Genomic DNA, 21,637 nt, shown 5'->3' with positions numbered 1-21,637 from the left:
CAAGCCTGTCCCCAGGCCTGTTCCTCTCTTGGTTTATCGGTTCCGAAATGGTTGGAACCTTCCTGAAGGGCGAGGTACATGGAATGATGAGTTCCTGTAGGGTCGAAAACGTTGGGAGCCTCTCCCCCTAGTTCTTCTGGGGGAGGGGCGTTGGAATATTTTAACCCTGTCTTCCGGTAGTCGAGGCACTGGGGATTCGCCCCACTTGCTGGCTAACTTCTCTAATTCGCTTCCGAATAGGAGAGATCCATTAAAAGGCATTCTTGTGAGATTTGCCTTAGAAGTCGTGTCTGCCGACCAGTTCCGAAACCATAACTGCCTTCTGGCCGCCACTACTGAGGCTACTCTTCTGGCTGAGGTACACACCAGGTCTGAGCTTGCGTTGATCAGGAAGGCTGCTGCAGGTTCAATCGTTTCACCAGCATACGTTCCAGAATTATCTACCTCCCTCGATAGGAGAAAGCAGGAACGTGCCACCAGCAAGCAGCAGAAAGCTATCTGTAGTGTCATAGCTACTGCGTCGAATGCTTGCTTAAGATGGATTCTAATCATCTATCCTGAGTATCCTTCAATGCCGCCCCTCCCTCCACAGGAATGGTTGTTCGCTTCGAGATGGCGCAGACCATGGCGTCCACTTTCGGGAAATGCAGACTTTCCTTGGTCGCTGGTTCCAGAGGGTACAAGGCTTCCAAAACCCCGACCTCCTTTAAAGCTTGCCTCCAGGGCATCCCACTCCAGGTCAATCAGTTCCTGGATGGCTTCCATCATTGGGAAATAGCATAAGGCCTTACGAAGGGACACCAAGATGGGGTTCTTCTTTGGTTCCGCCATAGGGTCCGTGCCTGGGATCCCCAGAGTCTGTGAAACAAGGGCTGGTAATTCATCCTTGTGGAAGAAGCGAAGCATTGTTCTGTATGGTTCCAGGCCTGGAGGGATTTCCCCTTCCTTCCAGTGAGGCACCATCTTCTTCTGAGGTGTCCGTATCCTTGTCAGTAAAATTCTTGGTGAGGCAAGGCATGTCTCGTGGCACCCGAGCAGGGCCGGGAGGGGTCAGATGCTCCTGGCTGGGGTTGGACCTGGGTCGAAGCCGGGGCTGATTGCGCCTGAATGAAGGCTTGCAGTCCCTGGAAAAATTCTAACCAGGAGAAGGCCCCTGAGTTCATGTTATCCCTGGGAGGGGGGTGGGGGGGCAGAGCCCCCGAAATGCCCTCTTGCGGGAATGCCATTTTGGAGTTACATAGGTCCAGGGTGGTATCGTCTGTAGTAGTTCCCGACCCATCCTCAGACTTAAGGACCATGCTTTGGTACCCCTTGGGCTTCTTCGCAATGATGGAACAGACAGGACCCTAGTTCAGGCTGGGCAGCTCTGATGTGGTAGGCTGTGCAAAGAGAATGCCTTCTGAGCTTCTTGGATGCCGGTGTCATTGCCACTGTATATAGATGCACAGGTAATGCGTTTCAATATGTGCGTGGTTATGAGTGCAGCTGAACGTGCGTGTATCCCGGATGTGCATAAGTTGGGCGCATCGGCTATCTGGCCTGCCCCACACGTACCGTCGGTTGAGAAGGGAAGATGACGCCAACGCGCGCCCCCCCCCCCCCCGCGTAAGATGGTGTCCCTGAGGGTCTCCACGTGTCTGGATCCCTGCACCGGATTGGGGCCTAGCCAAACCAAGGCTGCTCAACCCGATCGGTGCTCCCTTTTTACCTTGCCGGAAGAAAAAGTAATCGGCATGGCAATCCGAGCCCCGGAGACCTTACTTAACGTTTTCTGCTTACCTTGTCTCGGCACTTACCAGTCGCGTGCCGGGACGGTCTACAGCTGTGTGGGGAGAGGGCTTTACCTTCATCGTCATGCTCGGTTGTGCACCCGCTGCCTTTCAGATAGTCTAGGGGCTAAGTCCACACCGGGAACCGGCTACGTGACCACGGCACACCTCTGAGGGTTATCGAAAATCACCTCAGGAATTCTCAACTGGGGGAGGGACCCTTAGGTTTCACCGCAAGAGAGCGGGGCTTGATCTTCTTTAAGGTAAAAAATGTTTCTTCTTTGTTGTAATTCTTAACACTGTTCTAGTGGGTAGGATGTGTCCGCATCTGCTAGGAGATGGAGAGATACTGGAGAGCTGAGCTCACTGCAGGGGTATATCTAGGGTGACGTCAGCTTTGAAATCTGACTCCTCCTCCCATCTGCTAGCAGAAGAGCACATAACCCACTGGCCCTGAGTCCATCTGGCTACATGCTAGGAAATAGGATTTTAGACAGTGCTGGAGAGGAGCCAGCTGTCTGGTACATGTGGGCAACGACGACATATGAAGATGTAGAAGGGAGGTTCTGGAAGCCAAATTTAGGCTTTTAGGTAGGAAGCTGAAATCCTGACCCTTCAGGGTAGCATTCTCTAATAGGGATGTGAATCGTTTTAGGACGATTAAAATTATCGTCCGATAATTTTAATATCGTCTTAAACCGTTATGGAACACAATACAATAGAGATTCTAACGATTTATCGTTATAAATCGTTAGAATCGTGAGCCGGCACACTAAAACCCCCTAAAACCCACCCCCGACCCTTTAAATTAAATCCCCCACCCTCCCGAACCCCCCCCAAATGACAAATAACCTGCGGGTCCAGCAGCGGTCCGGAACGGCAGCGGTCCGGAACGGGCTCCTGCTCCTGAATCTTGTTGTCTTCAGCCGGCGCCATTTTCCAAAATGGCGCCGAAAAATGGCGGCGGCCATAGACGAACACGATTGGACGGCAGGAGGTCCTTCCGGACCCCCGCTGGACTTTTGGCAAGTCTCGTGGGGGTCAGGAGGCCCCCCACAAGCTGGCCAAAAGTTCCTGGAGGTCCAGCGGGGGTCAGGGAGCGATTTCCCGCCGCAAATCATTTTCGTACGGAAAATGGCGCCGGCAGGAGATCGACTGCAGGAGGTTGTTCAGCGAGGCGCCGGAACCCTCGCTGAACGACCTCCTGCAGTCGATCTCCTGCCGGCGCCATTTTCCGTACGAAAACGATTCGCGGCGGGAAATCGCTCCCTGACCCCCGCTGGACCTCCAGGAACTTTTGGCCAGCTTGTGGGGGGCCTCCTGACCCCCACGAGACTTGCCAAAAGTCCAGCGGGGGTCCGGAAGGACCTCCTGCCGTCCAATCGTGTTCGTCTATGGCCGCCGCCATTTTTCGGCGCCATTTTGGAAAATGGCGCCGGCTGAAGACAACAAGATTCAGGAGCAGGAGCCCGTTCCGGACCGCTGCCGTTCCGGACCGCCGCTGGACCCGCAGGTTATTTAAGTCATTTGGGGGGGGGTTCGGGAGGGTGGGGGATTTAATTTAAAGGGTCGGGGGTGGGTTTTAGGGGGTTTTAATGTGCCGGTTTTGCGATTTTTCACGATATTTTACCCCCCCAAACGGCAACAATACGATTCCCTCCCCCTCCCAGCCGAAATCGATCGTTAAGACGATCGAGGACATGATTCACATCCCTATTCTCTAAAATGCTTCCTTTTCCAAGCACAGGTCCCCAGAGGTAGGCAGAGCTCCAGAGTTTCAATGTGTAGATGAGGTGATGGTATAGGGAAGAGGGATTCAGTTTGTAAGGAACTGAAAAACCTTTTTGAGAAGGGGGGAGTCTTTTCCAAAAGGACAGGCTCCATCTTAACCAGGGTGGAACCAGGCTGCTGCTGCTAACCTTTAACAAAGTGATAGAGCAGCTTTTAAACTAGAAAAAGACAGAAAGTGAGTCATTCAGCAGTGTATGGTTCAGAGGGAGATATCTTCATAGGATACTAATGAAACAGGAGAGTCAGGGCATCCCATCAGAGCAGTTCCAATAAAAGCAAAATTAGTTCATGTGTCTAGAAGTAAAGAACCACCCATGTTGGATTCCAAATTATCTCTGTCAACTGAAAAGCAGGTTAATACAATCAAAAAGCATACTTTAAAATGTCTGTATGCTAATGCCAAAATTCTAAGAAATAAGATGGGAGAATTAGAGTGTATAGCATTCAATGAAGATATATACATCATTGATATCTCAGAGACCTAGTGGAAGGAGGATAACCAATGGTATAGTGATATACTAGGGTACAAATTATTCTGCAATGACAGGGCGGATCAACTTGGGAAGGGCTGGCATTTTATGTTCAGGATGGCATATGGTCCAACAGAATGAAGATCCTGCAAGAGACTAAATGCACAGTAGAATCTGTGTGAGCAGAAATCCTATGTGTAGAAATCCTTGCATAAGAATATAGCGATAGGAGTATACTACCGTCCACCCGGCCAAAATGATAAGATGGATAATATAGAAACAGAGAAATGACAGCAGAAGAAGACCAAAAGGCCCATCCAGTCTGCCCAGCAAGCTTTCAAGAGAAATAAAGGAAGCTAACCAATTTGGTAAGGCGATAATAATGGGAGATTTCAATTACCCCAATACTGACTGGGTAAATGTAACATTAGGTCATGCAAGAAAGGTAAAGTTCCTGGATGCAATAAATGACTGCTTCATGGAGCAATTAGTTCAGGAACCAACAAGAGAGGAAGCTATTTTAGATCTAAATCTTAGAGAAACACAAGATTTGGTACGAGAAGTAATGGTGGTGGGGCCACTTGGCAACAATGATCATAATGATCAAATTAATGACGGATAGTAAAACAGTAAGTCTACAGCTCTAGTACTAAACATTCAAACGGGAGACTTTGATAAAATGAGGAAAATAGAAAAGAACTGTAAGGTGCGGCTACAAAGGTTAAAAGTGTACAACAGGAGTGAACATTGTTTAAAAATACCACAAAAACTATATATAAATTCAAGAGAGTTACCACCACAAAACCTTTTGTTCACATACATTTTTTTAAATTTTCTTTTAAAATTTCTTTTAAAGGGAATGGTATCAGATTAATTGGTGCAGATTTTTAATCTGCAGGCTCTTGCCTGCAATGGGCTTCAACTAGTATAAATTTAGCACTCAAGCTTATGTCATATACCTTTCCCCACCATTTTATACTTACAAAAAATGTTTATTCTTACTGATTCTTGAAAAACATAAAAAACCTAAATGTCACTTAGCTTTAATGTCCTGCTCGAACTGAAATGCTCAAACATAATCCCAATATTGCCAATGTTTCGGCATCCACCGATCCTTGATCAGGGGACTCTACTCAAACTAAACAGCCTCCCACTGCTCAACCCAACTCTTCAAAAAATGTTTCTGTGAAGCCAGAGATGAACTAAAGGCACCTGGACTCCGACAAGGTGTCAATTCATGGGAATGAAGAAAAGGTGAACTCTCCTCTCTGCAGGACTGTTTTTGAAGAGTCGGGTTGAGCTGTAGGAGGCCAGTTGTTAGTGTGAGTGGAGTCCCCTGAACTGAAATTTGCATACACTGCCTCCATAACATGAAAATTTTCTCATGCATATTCATTGTGGATATCCTGAAAACCCGACTGGCTGGGGGGGTCCCCAGGACAGGGTTGAGAACCACTGCTCTAGAATCATCAACCGTCGAAGCGTCCCATCTATCACTTCTCGAATGTTTCGGGAAACACAGTGCGACTCCAGAAAGGCATGTCTGAGTAGACTAGACAATTCTAAGGAGTAACCGTCCTTTACCATCTCCAGCACTTACTGTTTTGGTGGTAATCTTGGTCAACTCCTCGTAAAAGCGTGACACCCTGCCTCCGATCACTGACTACGAGGAGTGGACCAATCTGACTTCATTGGGCAGGTTTATTTTCCATCAGTCCCCTGACCGGATCCGCCTGTAGAGGACTTTCCAGTAGCCCGAAAGGACTGTGGTTGACTATGTATCAGAACCAGAGGACACAGGACCCCTCCCGGACAGAAACCACCTTGTCTCATGAAAATGGGGTCTGTAGCGAGTCTTAGATATTGGTGCTACATTTCTTCTACATTACCCATGTAAATGTTTAGTTAAATTGGGCACTCTTAAATATATGTTTTTTGAGCCAGATCAGCTATAGGGGATTTTACAAAATAGAGAGAGTCCAATATCTATTTCCTCTTAATATTGTTGATAGAGTCCAAGGAATAGCGATTTTATAATGATATTCTGGTCATATTGCCTTTTGTATTTTCAGATGATTCAGCACAGTCCCCTAATTGTGGTCTCATTAGAATGATTGCTTATATTTTTCTGTATTAAATTTAGTCTGTTTTCTTCTTTGTTCGACATTTCATCTATGTCATGATTTTGGAAAAATTATGAAAATAAAGAGTTAAAACATTCTTATCCTCCGGCAGCCTATTGCCCTTAGTCTCTCCCAGGGATTTCATGAGCTGATCAAGGTCTTCCCTGAACAGAAGCTTGCCTTTAAAGGGAAAGGTTACGTAACTGCCAACCAATTAAGCAGCCACAGAAACAGTCTCGCCGCCACTACTGAGAGCATGTTCCACGCCGCGGTGCACACCAGGTCATACAAAGCATCTACCACATACGACATACGCCACTCCCGCCTCAAGACGAGCTGCTTGGGTAGGGGATAGCACTCCCGAGGACGCCTGTTCCTGTGGTTTCTGAATCAACAAACAGGCTCTCTGCATCAGGCTGGCACAGACACCACACGGAGACTAAGGTCTAACACCTCAAACATCCACTTGAGCTGAATCTCCAACTTGCGGTCCTGAACATCCCTTAGAGCGGCTGCCCCTGCAACCGGGATTGTGGTCTTTTAGTGACCGCTGACACCGCGGCATCCATCTTAAGCGTCTTAAGGAGATCCAAATGATCCTGCGGCAAGGGATAAAGCTTTGCCATCGTTCTTCCAACCTTCAAGCCAGCCTCCGGAGAGTCTCACTCCCAGCTAATATGCTTCTGAATCTTCTTCGGAATTGGAAAAGCATTGGATGGCCCCCGAAGATAGTCTGGAACCGGATTGACTCCCTCGCTATCTGACTCCTCCTGAGCGAGTTTCACCTCAATTCCTCCAACACACGGAGAATAAAAGGTCACAGTCCCTCCTTCTTAAAAAAGGTGGATCACACGAGGGTTGTCCCCATCAGCATCAGGCCCCTTGACCACGACCTGATCGTCCTTAGGCTCATCAGGGTTTGGGTGCTGATATCATCCAGGTCCCCATCCAGATCTGCCACTGGCAAGGAACCATTACCCTGAGGCTTATCCTAGTCATCTAAATATCCTCAATCTGAGCTCGCTTGCGTGGAACAGAACCCCTGATGCTTGCAAGCGCTTCCTGAGGGACCGCCATAAGTCCCCTTAGGCCTCTTGGAGAGACCTGCGGACCTCACTTTAAGCCTCCGTTTACCTGCTTCTCGAGCCAGGAAAGCCTCAAGTATAAGGAGGACAAACTTGGGAGAAAACCTGCTCGGTCCCCCAGAAGCCCCCTCTGGCTACTGGGTTCTGACTCTGCATCCCCCTCATCATTTTGCTGAACTGCGGGAAAGAGGCGATGGGTAGTCCCCGGACGGACTGCACCCCCTTTCCAAGGTCTCCCTCCACAGAAGTGGGAGTGGGTACCTGGGGCCCCATCACGGCCCCCCGAACGCGAGGACCTCCTGGGCTTCAGATCCTTAGCGGAGGAACCCTCCCCCCAAAAGCACAAGCCGTGTACAGCGAAAGGGAGCTCAAGCACGTTGACCAAACACCGCAGACCTTACAGGCCTCCACCTGCGGTTTGTCAGACATCAGGGAGGCTCTTCTCTGTCCCAACCAGAGAAAAAAACAGCGAAAGAAGGGGTGCACCACGAGGCCGCAGTCAGAAGACTGAAAGAAGCACGCCACAGTGCTGTTCCTGCCGGTGAGCAGCAAGGAAGGCAGTAGCAGGAAACACACACGCGCGGGCAGCCACCCAGAGAATGGCGCCCCGAGAGAGATACTCCCCACTGGGAAACTCTGCCGCTCCGGCCCCAGCCGTTCCACTCCTGTTACCTCCGGGGTTGATAGTTCCTGGTGCTGCTGCGCAGGTCGCTTGTCTTGGCTGCCCTGCTCAGAGTCTGCAAAGAGATTTTTACCTTTTTTTTTTTTTTTCTTTTAAAACTTAAGCACCAAAATAACAAAAGTAACAAGAAACCCCTGAAGGGGATACTTTCCTGAAGGTCAGCCAGAGCGAACAGGAGGGGACTTTGGGGTCCACAGAGGGAGCCAGTGCCTTGGCTAACAGTGGCCCTGGGACTGTCAGGCTACAACCGCTGGGGGTATCCAACCCGTTTGTCCAGCTCAAAGGATGTCCCTTCACAGGAACCTGGCACTTCGGGGAGCACCCAATCTCCACAAATCCAGATCAGTCAGGGCTGCAGGTTTAAACCTCTACCATCTGCTGGAGGCAGAGAAATACTGAGGGACTGCAGGTGGCACTCTCATTATGTAGCAGTGTTCCAAAGTTTTGTCCTCTGCCTTCATCTGCTGGTTGGGAGGAATAAACCCACTTGTCTGGACTGATCTGGGTATGTACACGATGTTAGGTTTCATATTAGGAGTTGCTATTCAGAAAAAGATCTAGGCATCATAGTGGACAATACATTCAAATTCTTGGCTCGCTGTACTGCGGCAGTCAAAAACGCAAACAGAATGGTAGGAGTTAGGAAGAGAATGGTGAATAAAATGGAGACTATCATAATGCCATTGTATTGCTCCATGGTGAGCTTGTACCTTGAGTACTGTGTTCAATTCTGGTCAACATCCCAAAAAAGATATAGATGCACTGGAGAAGATACAGAGAAGGGCGACGAAAATGATAAAGGAGATGAAATGGTTCCCATGTAAGGAAAGGCTAAAGAGGTTAGGGCTTTTCAGATTGGAGAAGACACAGCTTTGGGGGAGGGGGTGAGGATATGATGGTCTACAAAATCATGATAGGACTAGAATGGGTAAACATGAATCTGTTGTTTACTGTTTCAGATAATAGAAGGATTAAGGGTTACTCCATGACATTAGCAAGTAACACATTTAAAACAAATCTGAGAAAATTATTTTTCACAACACACAATTAAGCTCTAGAATTTGTTGCCAGAGGACATGATTAAGGCAGTTACCATAGCTGGGTTTAAAAAAGGTTTGGACAGGCTCCTAGAGGAGAAGTCCATAAACTACTCTTAGTAAAGGGAATAGCCACAGCTTATTACCAACATTGGTAGCATGGGATCTATTTAATGTTTGGATACTTGCCTGGTACTTGTATTCGGATTTGGCCACTGCTGGAAACAGGATCCTCAATCTGACTCAGTTTGGAGAAACAGGGATTTTGCATGCTTTTAGGTTCGATGCAATACTGTGTGCTCAGGCTAGCGCACAGGTTAACTTGCGTTTTGGACATGTGTCTGAAACCCCTGATGCAATAAAGGGATCAGCATGTTCAAACCAGAGCGTAGCTAATAGCGCTCATCATATGTAAATGCTATAGTGCACCCAACATGCACATTTTAATCCTCAAAAATTAATGCCAGTCCCCGTGTTGTCTTGAGAAGCCCCAAAAGTTGAAGAGAAAAGCAGAAAATACTAGGGGTGTGCATTCGTTTCCTACGTATTGGTAATCTGCAACGTATAGGGTCATATTAGTTGTATTCGTGGGGAAGCGAAACGTATCGCGATTCCCCACGAATACAACAAATCTTCGCCAAATTATTCGGCCGTCTAAAGGAGCAAATTTAAACAAACCCCCACCCTCCTGATCCCCCCCAAGACTTACCAAAACTCCCTGGTGGTCCAGCAGGGGGTCTGGGAACCATCTCCTGCACTCACGCCCTCAGCTACCAGTATTCAAAATGATGCCGATAGCCTTTGACCTGTCACCTGTTACATAGTGAGGGCAAAGGCTATCGGTGCCATTTTGAATACTGGCAGCCAGCGGCCCGAGTGCAGATCGCTCCCAGACCCCCGCTGGACCACCAGGGAATTTTGGTAAGTCTTAGGGGGGTGGGGGGTTGTGGTTAATTCGATTTTAGCCAGGAAACGAATAAGAATTAACGCATGAACGTATCAAGGGCCCCCCTTGCCGAATGCAACGTATCTGCCCCCCAACGAATACGAATCCCAAATGCAACGTAAGGCGTCCCTCTGCACATCCCTAGAAAATACTGTTTTTCTGTTGTTCCTCCGACTTAATATCGTGAAGATATTAAGACTGAGGAACCAAAGAAAGCAACGTGAAAAAAACAAACAAAAAAAAAAAGTCTTGATAGCGGTGAGGTTAGGGAACATCCATTTTCCTAACCTGCACACAGCCACTTCTCCTGGATGCCGGATGTTGAGGAGGCACTTGGGATGCACAATTTCCTGTAGTGCTTCCTTTTTAATGCAGTGGCTCATTAGCCTACCGCATCGCACGCCCAGGAGGTGTGAATAAGCACATGATAGAAAAGCAGGCACACAACCATAAGTGTCCATTTTTCCTGCACTGATATTGCATTGGCCTGTTTGTAGCTTATTTTCTGCCCATGAGACTTTTCCCTCTGAGCTCATTTCCCGTGTGCTGGCCTGCAGATGGTGTTTGACCTCTGCACTGGAGTTCAAGCAGAGGCTTTGATTGCTGCCTTGACTGAAGGTGGCTTGATCAACATTCACATCCCAGCAGCCCTGTAACTCTGAAATACTCTGCAATGCCATTAGCCAGAAAACTGTTAATACTATGAGTACTGATTAGCCCTGGAGAAAAAGAACTTGCCCCAAGAGTTATGGAACTCTCCAGTCTCAGATGGGAGTGCAGAGAGAGCAGATCTCTGCGCTGAAGCCCTTTTCAGGTCCTGTGGTCAGCCTTTTCTTGACCTCCCCAGGCACTACCTAGGTAGTGAAAAGTGTTCACTTAACTTCTGCAGTATAATCCCTGTTTTACCCATTACTGTTCACAGTTTAAATATTTAATCTGTTCACTGTTCCTACTTTTTTAAAATAAACGTATTAGTTTGTTAGCTCTGCCTGTCATGGACTGATTATTGATCCTGGTATCATGTATATTTGATCTGTGGGTGTATTTGTGGGAACTATATGACCCTTGGTTGTGAGGGATCTCAGGAGGGACTACAGGAAACTGTGCAGGTGGGGAACTTGCCCAGAGGCAAGCAAAAACCCAGTTGGCAGGTAGGAGGTTACCAGTGTAGAAGCATGTGCACAAGTGCAGTGCTTAGCATGACCCTCCAAGTGGCCACAAGGTTACCCAGTGTGAGTATTAGGGGTGGTGCTGCAGTGTTACATGACACTCAGTAAGGCAACTTCTTATGTTCTTAATCTTGCTTGTCCTCCAAGAATACTAAAGCCTCTATGCTAGACATTAGTGACTTGGCTCTAGAGGTACAACAGATCAAAAGGTAATGCAAAATGAACTTCTTACCTGAGAAGCTTGTACTATGATCGGTACTCCCAAAACTCGCTGTCCAGTTAGCCCTATTGCTAGAGGCACTGAACTAACATCCACAAACTCCACATAAGCAATACCCTTGGAACGTCTGGAATTTCTATCAGAAATCATTCTCACATCACGAACCTTAAAAGAGAGTGAAAGCATGAAAAATTAAGTACAGTTTGACATTTGTAACTGAATTTGATATACACCTACAGTACCTGAATGTAAACCGATGTGATATCTCAGATCGAATGTCGGCACATAAAAAATAATAAAATAAATAAATACACCACCACTGAATTAAGATGAAATTTTTTTTCGCCTGTAATGTTTGTTCTTGTAACAGTAATTTCAGATACTTAAAAGTTTTTTCTGTTAAGTTCTACAGCACGGCTTGGCAACATTTTTTGTATTTAAATGTCAAAAACTTATAAGAACATAAGAAAATGCCATACTGGGTCAGACCAAGGGTCCATCAAGCCCAGCATCCTGTTTCCAACAGTGGCCAATCCAGGCCATAAGAACCTGGCAAGTACCCAAAACCTAAGTCTATTCCATGTTACCATTGCTAATGGCAGTGGCTATTCTCTAAGTGAACTTAATAGCAGGTAATGGACTTCTCCTCAAAGAACTTATCCAACCCTTTTTTAAACACAGCTATACTAACTACACTAACCTTGCAAAATGCTGGCCCACTGAGAGGGGAAGAAATGTGAATGTGTGAAATCCTGCATTCCTACCACCTTTTGTGGAGGGGCGTGTTCCCTCCCACCCCCTGCCAAAGTTCTGATTCTTCCAGGTCCAAAACCTCTACCCACCTGCACAAGTATTTTCAGAACTTGTGGGCTAGCTGTACTGATCTCATGTATGACATCTAGAACAGGGATGTACAACTCAAAGGCCACAAATACAAGCCTGGTTTTCAGGAAAACTCATGATTATTCATGATACATTTGAATATATTTGGTTTCGGAATATTAGATATGCATAGTTTGGTTACCTTGAAACCCATACCTATCTGATTCTTCCAGGGCTGGAGACGTGCACATTTACAGAATCTCCATCACCAGACAACTTGGTGGTTATATTTCTGCAGCCTCCTCTAAGCATTGGAGCAGATTCTATTAGAACAGTGTCCATGTATTACGCAGAGAAAGTTCACACACCTCAGTCAAGGAAATATGCAAGGCAGCAACCTACTCTTATATACTTTCACCGAGCATTACAAAATAGATAAGAGGTTTTCACCGGATGCAGCCTTTAGCAGATGCATTTTTCAGTTTCCCTCCTGAAATTCCTCAGACAGCATCACTGGGATATAACAGAAGACAATGTCTTTCTTGTCAATTGTCTATTAACTACAAGAAACAGCTCTCTTCCTTCACCCACCCCTCACATACTGTCCGATTGCTGATCCTTACTGTAGGAGTTAACTGATCATTATTGTAAGCATAGGATAAAGGCATACTACCACTGCTAATTATTTCTTTGCCCACAGTCCGATAAGGAAGGCAGGCAAATGACAGATGTGCGGTGCAAACTTTTCCCATGCTTTATTTTTCTGTGGAAAATATCTGTTGCTAAAAAATTAATTAGTAACAATGGATAGATGCCAATGCAATATTAGACAAGCTTGGCAATTTTAATGTTGTATTCCTATCATCCCCTAGACTAGTCCAGACTACTAGGTTTTTCTCCCTTATCAACAGATGGAGACAGAAGAAAATATTTACTTTATGGTTGGTACTTAAGTTAGTGTGCCATCTGCAGTCTCTCACTATTCTGTCTCCAGCAAGTAGGAGAAGTGCCCTTCCTGCAGTTCCCCTGGTGGAGTAAGGACAAGAAGGGAGTTAGTGATACTTGGTTATCTTGTGCCCTGATGTTGAGGAGTGTACGAGAGCTCGTATTGCTGGCTCCTTCATTCCCTAGCGTCTTCTCCCTCTCCCTCATGGAACCCCTCATGGGCCTCTGAAGACTTCAAATGGAAGTACTGGGGTCCTTTGTAAGGATTTGTTGTTTTGGGAGGAGGCTGAGAAGGAATTAGCCCTTTAAGAAAATGAAAAAAACCCAAAAACAAATGGTGAGCGGCAGGGACACTCTGTACTTGGGCAGGCTCAATTGCTGTCCTGCCCTTGATGTAGGATCATTTGAATGCAGGATTTGCTGCTGCAGACAGGGAGAAGATTACCCTGACCAGGTTTCCATTTGCTTCCCTACCGCACACAGTTTGCAGCATGACCACTTCCACAGAGTGCAGGAAGCAGGATTCCACCTGGTGTGACCTCCACGTCAAGGTCTTCTCATTGGGTAGGGACAAACCCTATGTGGGTGATGGGGATGCTCCTCAGGAGAATTTTTACCTGCCAATGTCATCAAAGAAACTGTTGGGAAGAAGCAACAGTTGCTGACTTGAGATGTGGGCTTTTCTGAGGTTTTCAGCAATGGGAACAGTGGCCATTTTAACTTCTTTTCCTACTATTCAGAGAGATTTGGGAGAGGCAGCTACATGCCCACCGTTTTTGACCCCTGTGGCTGGAGGAGTGGGTTAGAGCAAGGAAATTCTCTGCTAGGTGGAATTCTTGAGAAGGAATTATGTGGAATTTCTCTCCCCCAAAATCTGTCGTGCTTAGGGGCAGAGTCTTTTTACTTAAAAAAAACACAAAAAAACCCAGAAAAAACATCTTGGTTTCCGCCCAGGACACTGCCTGGGCTCTAGTGGAACGGGCCTTGACTTGCAAAGGCAGCGGCTTGCCTGCTTCTACGTAGGCCGTCTTGATAACTTCATTGATCCAGCGGGCTATGGTTGCCCACGAGGCCACTTCCCCTTGCTTCTTCCCACTGTGAAGGAAAAATAGATGGTCTATCTTTCGTATGGATTCTGACCTTTCCAGGTATTGGACTAGGAGTCTGCCGACATTGAGGTGGTGTAGATCGCGAGATTCTTCCGGATCCTTATGCTCATCTGGTGATGGTAGAGAGATGGTTTGGTTGAGATGGAAGTGAGAAACCACTTTGGGGAGGAAGGACGGGACCATGCGTAACTGAATGGCTGAGTGAATCTGAGAACGGCTCCCGGCAGGACAGTGCTTGTAGCTCAGAAATACGACGGGCCGAACAGACTGCTACCAGGAAGGCCATTTTCAATGTTAATAGTCGTAGGGACAGATCGTGGAGAGGTCTGAAGGAGGCGCTTGCTAAGAAGTCTAGGACTAGGTTGAAGTTCCATAGAGGCACTGGCTACTTTAGGGGTGGTGGATCTGCTTGACTCCTTTCAGGAAGCGGGAGACATCCGGATGAGAGGCTAGGCTACCGTCCTCACTCTTGGTTCCGTAGAATGACAATGCGCCACCTGTACCTTGATGGAGTTGAGAGACAATTCCTTCTGTAGGAATTAAAAAATCGTGGGAATTTTGACTAACCACGGGGTGATGTCGCGGTCCTCACACCAGGCTTCGAATACTCTCCAAATCCTTTTGTATGTTAGGGATGTGGAGAACTTGCGTGCTCAGAGCAGGGTGTCAATTACTGCCCCCGAGTATCCGCTCTTCCTCAGGAGAGTCCTCTCAATGGCCAGACCGTAAGAGAGAATCGAGCTGGGTCCTCGTGGAGGATCGGCCCTTGTTGGAGCAGATCCCTGTGTGGTGGTAGCAGAAGAGGGCTCTCTGTCAGTAGCCTTCGCATGTTTGCGTACCACGGCCTTCTTGGCCCGTCCGGGGCCACTAGAAGTACTGGTCCCTTGTGGTGTTCTATGTTGTGGATGATTCCGCCCAATAGGGGCCACGGCAGGAAGGCGTATAGTAGGGTTTCCTGTGGCCAGGTCTGTACCAGGGCATCGATTCCCTGGGACTGAGGTTCACGTCTGTGGCTGAAGAAGCTGGGCACTTGGGCGTTGGACCAGTTTGCCAGGAGGTCCATGATTGGTGTTCCCCAACGGTTTACTATCAACTGGAAGGCTGTGGTCGACAGTCTCCCTTCTCTTGGGTCTATGCTGAGGTAATGCGCAGCGACGATGTCTTTCCCCGCGATGTGGGCGGCAGAGATCTCTTCCGCCCACGTCATTAGGGGGTCTATTTCCAGAGACACCTGTTGGCTTCTGGTTCTTCCCCGATGGTTGATGTAGGCCACTGTTGTGGCATTGTCCAACATGACTGACTGATTTGTCCCGGAGTCTGTGACCAAACCATAGGCAGGCTAGTCTGACTGCCTGTGCTTCTAGGCAGTTGATGTTCCATCCCGACTCTTCTTTGTTCCATTGCCCCTGGGCGGTCAGCTCCTGGCAGTGTGCTCCCTATCCTCATAGGCTGGTGTCCATGGTGAGCAGGATCCAGGTCGGTGAGGATAGCCTCACTCCCTGGCTCAGATGGCCTTCCTGTAGCCACCATCTTAGTTGGTTCCAAACTTTGCCCGGGAGCTGGAGACGAACGGTGTAGTTCTGGGACAGCGGGTTCCATCGTGACAGCAGGGTGCGCTGTAGGGGTCTCATGTGAGCTCTTGCCTAAGGCACTACTTCCAGTGTGGATGCCATGAGGTCGAGGACTTGGAGGTAGTCCCATGCTGTGGGACAAAGCTCGCTTAACAGAATTCGCACGTCCTTGCTCTTATCTAGGAATGGTAACGAAATGGTCTGATTCAAATGAAATTCCGAGACTATCTTGGGCAAGAATGATGGAACGGTATGGAGCTGTAATGCTCCTGGAGTCAATGGAGGAATGGGTCCTAACACAGCAAGGTCTGTAGTTTAGAGATGCGATATGTCGAGCATATAGCTACCAGTAACACCATTGCAAGGTAAATAAATGCAAGGAAAGACTGCGCAGCGGCCGAAAGGGGGTCCTGCCAAAAATTCCAATACTAGATTAAGATTCCACAAGGGAACTGGCCATGGTAGAAAACGGGCCACATCCTGATGAGCCAACAGGGAGGTTCTGTTCATCTCACCCCTGAAACAGGAGACAGCCGCTACCTGTGCCTTCAAGGAGTTAAGAGCCAAACATTTATTCAAGCAGTCCTGCAAAAATTCCAGAATAACTGGGATTTTGACCACCTAAGAGGGGACACAGAGTTCCTTGCATCAGGCCTCAAATACTCTCCAGACTCGCACAAATGCTAAGGACGCAGAAAATTTCAGAGTGCAGAGTAAGGTGGCAATTACTGCCGCAGAATAATCTTGCTTCACCAGGCGAGCCTTCTCAAGGGCCAGAGACCGTAAGACAGAATAGAGTTGGATCCTCGTGAAGAAGCAGTCTCTGCTGTGCGGTGGGAAGCACAGGGCTATCTCCACCAGGAGTCTCCACATGTCTGCATACCATGGACGCCTGGGACAATCTGGAGCTACTAGTAGGACTAACTCCCTGTGCTCGATTCTGCGAACGATCCTGCCCAGCAGGGACCATGGAGGGAAGGCATATAGCAACTCTTCTTCCGGCCAGTTATGAATGAGAGTGTCAATCCCCAGGGACCATGGATCTCTTCTGCAACTGAAGAATTGGAGGGAACCTTCGATTTGTGAGATGTGGTCAGCAGGTCAATGACTAGGAGGCCCCAGTGATCTAGTATCAGTTGAAAGATTTCAGCAGACAACATCCACTCTCCTGGATCCAGACTCTCCCTGCTTAGAAAGTCTACTCTGATGTTTTTTTCCTGTGATGCTTGAGGCTGAGATTGTCTGTAGATGTATTTCTACCCATTCCAGGAGGTCTATCTCCTGAGACACCTGCTGGCTCTTGGTTCCTCCCTGGCGGTTGATGTAAGCTACAGTCGTTGCACTGTCCGACATTATGCAGACCTCTTGACCCTGGAGTCTGTGGCTGAATTGCAAGCACGCCAGCCTCACCGCCCAGGCTTCCAGGCAATTGATGTTCCAGAGGGCCTCTTCCTCTATCCAACGTCCCTGGGCCGCGAGTTCCTGAAAGTGAGCTCCCCAGTCCTGGAGACTTGTGTCTGTAAGAACCAGCCAGTTCAGGGAGCACAGGGACACTCCCCTACTCAGATGAGCCTCCTGCAACCACCACGTGAGGTGAGAGCAGACCCCCATCTGTAACTGGAGCCGAATTGAATAGTGTTGAGACTGTGGGTTCCAACGTGACAGCAGAGAGCGATGAAGTGGGCACAAGTGTGCTCTCGCCCACAACACTACTTCCAAGGTTGCCACTACCAAACCAAGAACTTGGAGATAGCTCTACACCATCAGGCATATTAGGTTCATCAACTGATGCATCTGGGACATCAACTTCCGTATCCGTGTGGTCCGGAGGAAGACCTTGCCCTGCTTGGTGTCGAACCGGTCTCTCAGATAGTCCACTGACTGGGAAGGCTTAAGACTGCTCTTGTCCAGGTTTACTACCTAACCGAGTGCCTGAAGCAAGGAGGTCACCTGGAGACTTTCTTCCAAGGACCTGGCCCAGATCAACTAATTGTCCAAGTATGGGTGTATCAGGATTCCTTCTCTTAACACTGCTGCCACGACCACCATAATCTTGGAAAATGTTCTTGGGGCGGTGGCTAGGTCAAAGGGCAGTGCCCGGAACTGATAATGGCAACCCAGTATGGTAAAGCGTAGGAAGTGTTGGTGTTCTTGATGGACTGGAATATGTAGGTAGGCCTCGGATATGTCCAGGGAGGTTAGGACTCTCCCGGTTGAATGGCCATTATCACAGAGCGTAAGGTTTCCATGCAGAAATGAATCACTTGTAGATGACGGTTGACACTCTTGAGGTCCAGAATGGGGTGAAAGGAACCTTCCTTCTTGGGGACAATGAAATAGATGGAATAACGCCCCGTATTTTCCTGGAGCGTAGGAACTGGGATTACAGCCCTCATCTTGAGGAGCCTTAAAAGAGTAGTCTCCACTACTTGCTTCTTGTGCTAGGAGTGGCAAGGAGACATGAATATGTCTGTGCCATCAGGGTCCCCACTAGGAATACTCTTGGTCAGGCGGGGCATGCCTCGAGTTCTGCCAGCAGGAATGGGAGAGGGGGCCGGCTGGGATTCCATCCAGAGAGGGACAAGCAAGGAAGTAGACTGCGCCTGGACAAAGGCCAGTAGCCCCTGGAAAAATTCTGTTAAGCGTTTGGCACGTGCCCGGAGCTGAAGCATTGCGCTTAGCGACATCCAATGGTGAGCAATACGAGATGCACACAGTCGCACGCAAGGTGCCGCCACCACGGCCTACCACGTGGTGTGCCGATCAAGTTTTTTTTAATTCTTTATCATTTTTGAAGTTTAACACAAGAATAAGATAAAAGATAGAATCATCATTACAGTGGATATTTGAAAATAAAATCAATCCATTTCTTTTAACCAAGAGAAAATGTTTTTACATCTATCCAAACCGTATATCACATCTATCAGAGAAGGAGTAATAAGAAGAAGAAAAAAGAAGTATAATTGTTCTACCTTTATCCTATCTAAATATGACTTACATACTAATAAGTAAAAATAAAAGAAAAGCGAAAAGATGGGCAAGAGAAAACAATGTGAGAGAATTATTAGGAAACTTAAATAACGTTTTTGCCATTAACAGTTTCACACTGGAGCTAAATATACTTTTAGACTTTTCTAACTTAGGTAACCGGGGAAGAAGTGGTTGGCCTACGGGCATCCATAAAGTGACGAAGCTGTTCTATCTGAAAAAATATAAAACAGTCATCCCCTCTTCTAAGGACATACTTACAAGGGTAGAGTAATATAAAGGTATAACCTAATGAAATAACATCCTGCCTTAAAGAAAGAAATTCTCTTCTCCTGATTTGTGTTATCTGTGCTAAACCTGGATATATCCTTACTGCTTGACCATAAAACATAACAGGAAAATTTCTAAAGAAATTGCGCATCACACTATTCAAGTCTTGAACTGAAATAAAAGCAACCAGTAAAATATTTCTATTACATCCGTATCTGAGGTCTCTAAAAAGCTGGTTAAGTTTGCTGGAATAGCAGAAACAGAAAGGGGGCCTACTATTTAAATGCGACAGGAATTAATTGATGGCAAATTTTCATCCGAAAAGCCAAGCCCTTCTCTTAGAAACCGCTTCAATGTTGTGAAAGAAATCTCACCAGCAATTTTTGGAAAATTCAGGATCCGAAGATTTAAATGCCTAATGCTATTTTCTAGAATTTCTAGGTGTTTAGAGCATGCCATTTGTTCCCTAATTACAGCTACATGCTTGGAGGAACTGAATTTTATTTTCAGCCTCTAAGATCTTATTTGATGTCACTATGGCTTGCTCTTGGATCCCAAGAATGTTTTGCTGAAAATTGTAATTGAGGGAGCCCATTTTAGTTTCTAATCTTTTCATGGAACGTCTATAACCTGCCACTAAGTCCCACAGTGACTCAAGAGTCACCACCTCCAGCCTCGCTGGTAGTTATAGGGACTCTCCGAGCACGCTGATTGATGGCCTCCATCCTCCGAAGCTTCCTCCCTTCTCCTCCCAGGAAAAACTTCGGGACGACTGGCTTCCAAGGCTCCCACGCTAGTTGCACTCTCGGCTCCTTCACGGGAGAGTTCCTCTGCTCTCAGCGCGGTGCAAAGATAGACTCCCTCCACCCCAGTCGTTCCGACTGCATCATCGGTCCGCGACTGGGTAGTGACTCTGCCAGGGTCACGCTGTGCCAGAGGCGGATGGAGATTAGGGCTGAGGAATGCCTCATCTGTCAGAATTCCCCGCTCTCCCCCACCGGGACTCACATCAATTTCACCAGTTCCCCCTTGCTCTGGCTGACACATGAACCACAGGATATCCAGACTTTCCCCTTTCTTTTGGACGGCATAGCAAACAGTAATTCAAAAAGGAAAGATTCACAGGCAACCTGCATTCAGCAGCCTCCCTACGCCGCCATCTTGCCCGTCGCCGATCAAGTTTAAAAGCGAGGCCTAGCCCATTGGGGGGGGGCGCTCAACCCCCTCATAAGCCCCATATAGCGCGCCGAGCAAGGAGACCGGAGGAAGTCTTACCAAAACCCCTCTTCTTTGAAGGTAAATTTTTTTTTTTTTAAATATCTGGGTTTAGCGCTTACTGGATGAATACAGAGAAGATCTCTGGCTGCGGGGGGAGGCGGCTTTGGCCATCACCGCCGCGCTTGGCTTCCTGCACCCACTGCCTTTCAGCTGCTTGAGCAGCAAAGTCCACGCCAGGAACCGGCTACCAGACTAAGGCACACCTCTGAATGATCTTGGAAATCACCTCAGGAATTCTCAACAGGGGGAGGGACCTTTAGGTATCACCGCAGGAGAGCGGGGCTCAATCTTTTCTCCAATTTAAAAGTAGAATTTCTTCTTCCAAAAGGAACAGCGATCCCATAAGGAAAGCATGTCTGCATCTACTGGAGACTGAGAAATACTGAAGGGCTGAGGTCACTGAAGGGGTTTATCTAGGGTGATGTCAGCTTTGAAACCTGACTCAGTCTCCATCTGCTGGCAGAGGAGCACAACCCACTGGTCCTGAGTCCATTTGGTGACATGTTAGGAAACAGTCTTTAGCTTTACCCCCAGAAGAGGTGAATTTTAAAGGGGGTACAGCATTTGCATCTCAGTTTGGCGTGTGGTTCTGCTGTGGAATCTTAATTTGGTTTTGGCAGCCCTCTTTTGAGCCAATAAGGAGGGCATGTTTGAAGATTTTTCGATGAAAGCAGTCCTTTTGGTAACTATTTGTTTGGCAAGGCATATACTGGATTTGCAGGCTTTGCCATGCAGGGATCCTTTCCTTCAGTTAGTGGGGGATGGGGTTCTGATCATATGCTGCCATCCTCTTTACCAAAGGCAGTTTCCTTCCTTCTGGGTAAGTCAATCACTAGAATTGCCTGCATTTAGGAACTCTGATTCTTCTTCTTCTGTACATTTCAGAGAACTTCCTGTTTGGGATGTATGTAGGAACCTTCTGAGATAGTAGAAAGTCATAAATGTCTTTCATAAATCAGCTCATCTTTTTGTGTCATTCAGTCGTCACAAGGGAGACAAGGTGTCAAAGGAAACTGTTGATAGATGGATTACGGAGGCCATAGCACATGTTTGCATTTGTGAAGGTCTGCAGGTACCTGTAGACCTTCAAATTCATTCTACTAGGGAACAAACTGCGTCTTGGGCGCATTGTCTGTCTCATCACAAAGATTTGCAAGGTAGTGACTCACCAACTGTTCTAGGCTGGACGTTCAGGTTCTGGACGTTATGGTGGAAGTGTACTGCAAGTGGCTTTTCCAGGTTCCTCACCAGTTTAGAAAAACAGGAGTACATCCCATTCATCTCAACTGATCTGGGGGACGGATAAGGAAGGACAATGTGGTTCTTACCTGCTAATTTTCTTTTCTAGAGTCCCACAGATGA

The 21,637-nt window shown here is 47.4% G+C and overlaps 1 protein-coding gene across 13 annotated transcripts in view; it reads right to left on the bottom strand.

The window, feature by feature from the left end:
• Positions 1–21,637, bottom strand: part of RBM39 (RNA binding motif protein 39) — a 267,063-nt gene that overhangs the window by 133,791 nt on the left and 111,635 nt on the right. For all 13 annotated transcript variants that reach the window (XR_003858117.1, XM_029611511.1, XM_029611510.1 and 10 more), the window contains one exon: positions 11,305–11,457. Coding sequence is in view for 12 of the 13 variants with exons in the window: in XM_029611511.1 (XP_029467371.1) it covers positions 11,305–11,457 (153 nt within the window). In the remaining variant the exon portion in view is untranslated. The remainder of the gene's footprint in view (positions 1–11,304; positions 11,458–21,637) is intronic.

The sequence above is a fragment of the Rhinatrema bivittatum genome, chromosome 8, assembly GCF_901001135.1.
Source record: "Rhinatrema bivittatum chromosome 8, aRhiBiv1.1, whole genome shotgun sequence".
Taxonomy (NCBI): domain Eukaryota; kingdom Metazoa; phylum Chordata; class Amphibia; order Gymnophiona; family Rhinatrematidae; genus Rhinatrema; species Rhinatrema bivittatum.
The sequence above is the reverse complement of the archived record's forward strand: the minus strand, read 5'-3'. Positions and strand labels throughout refer to the sequence as shown.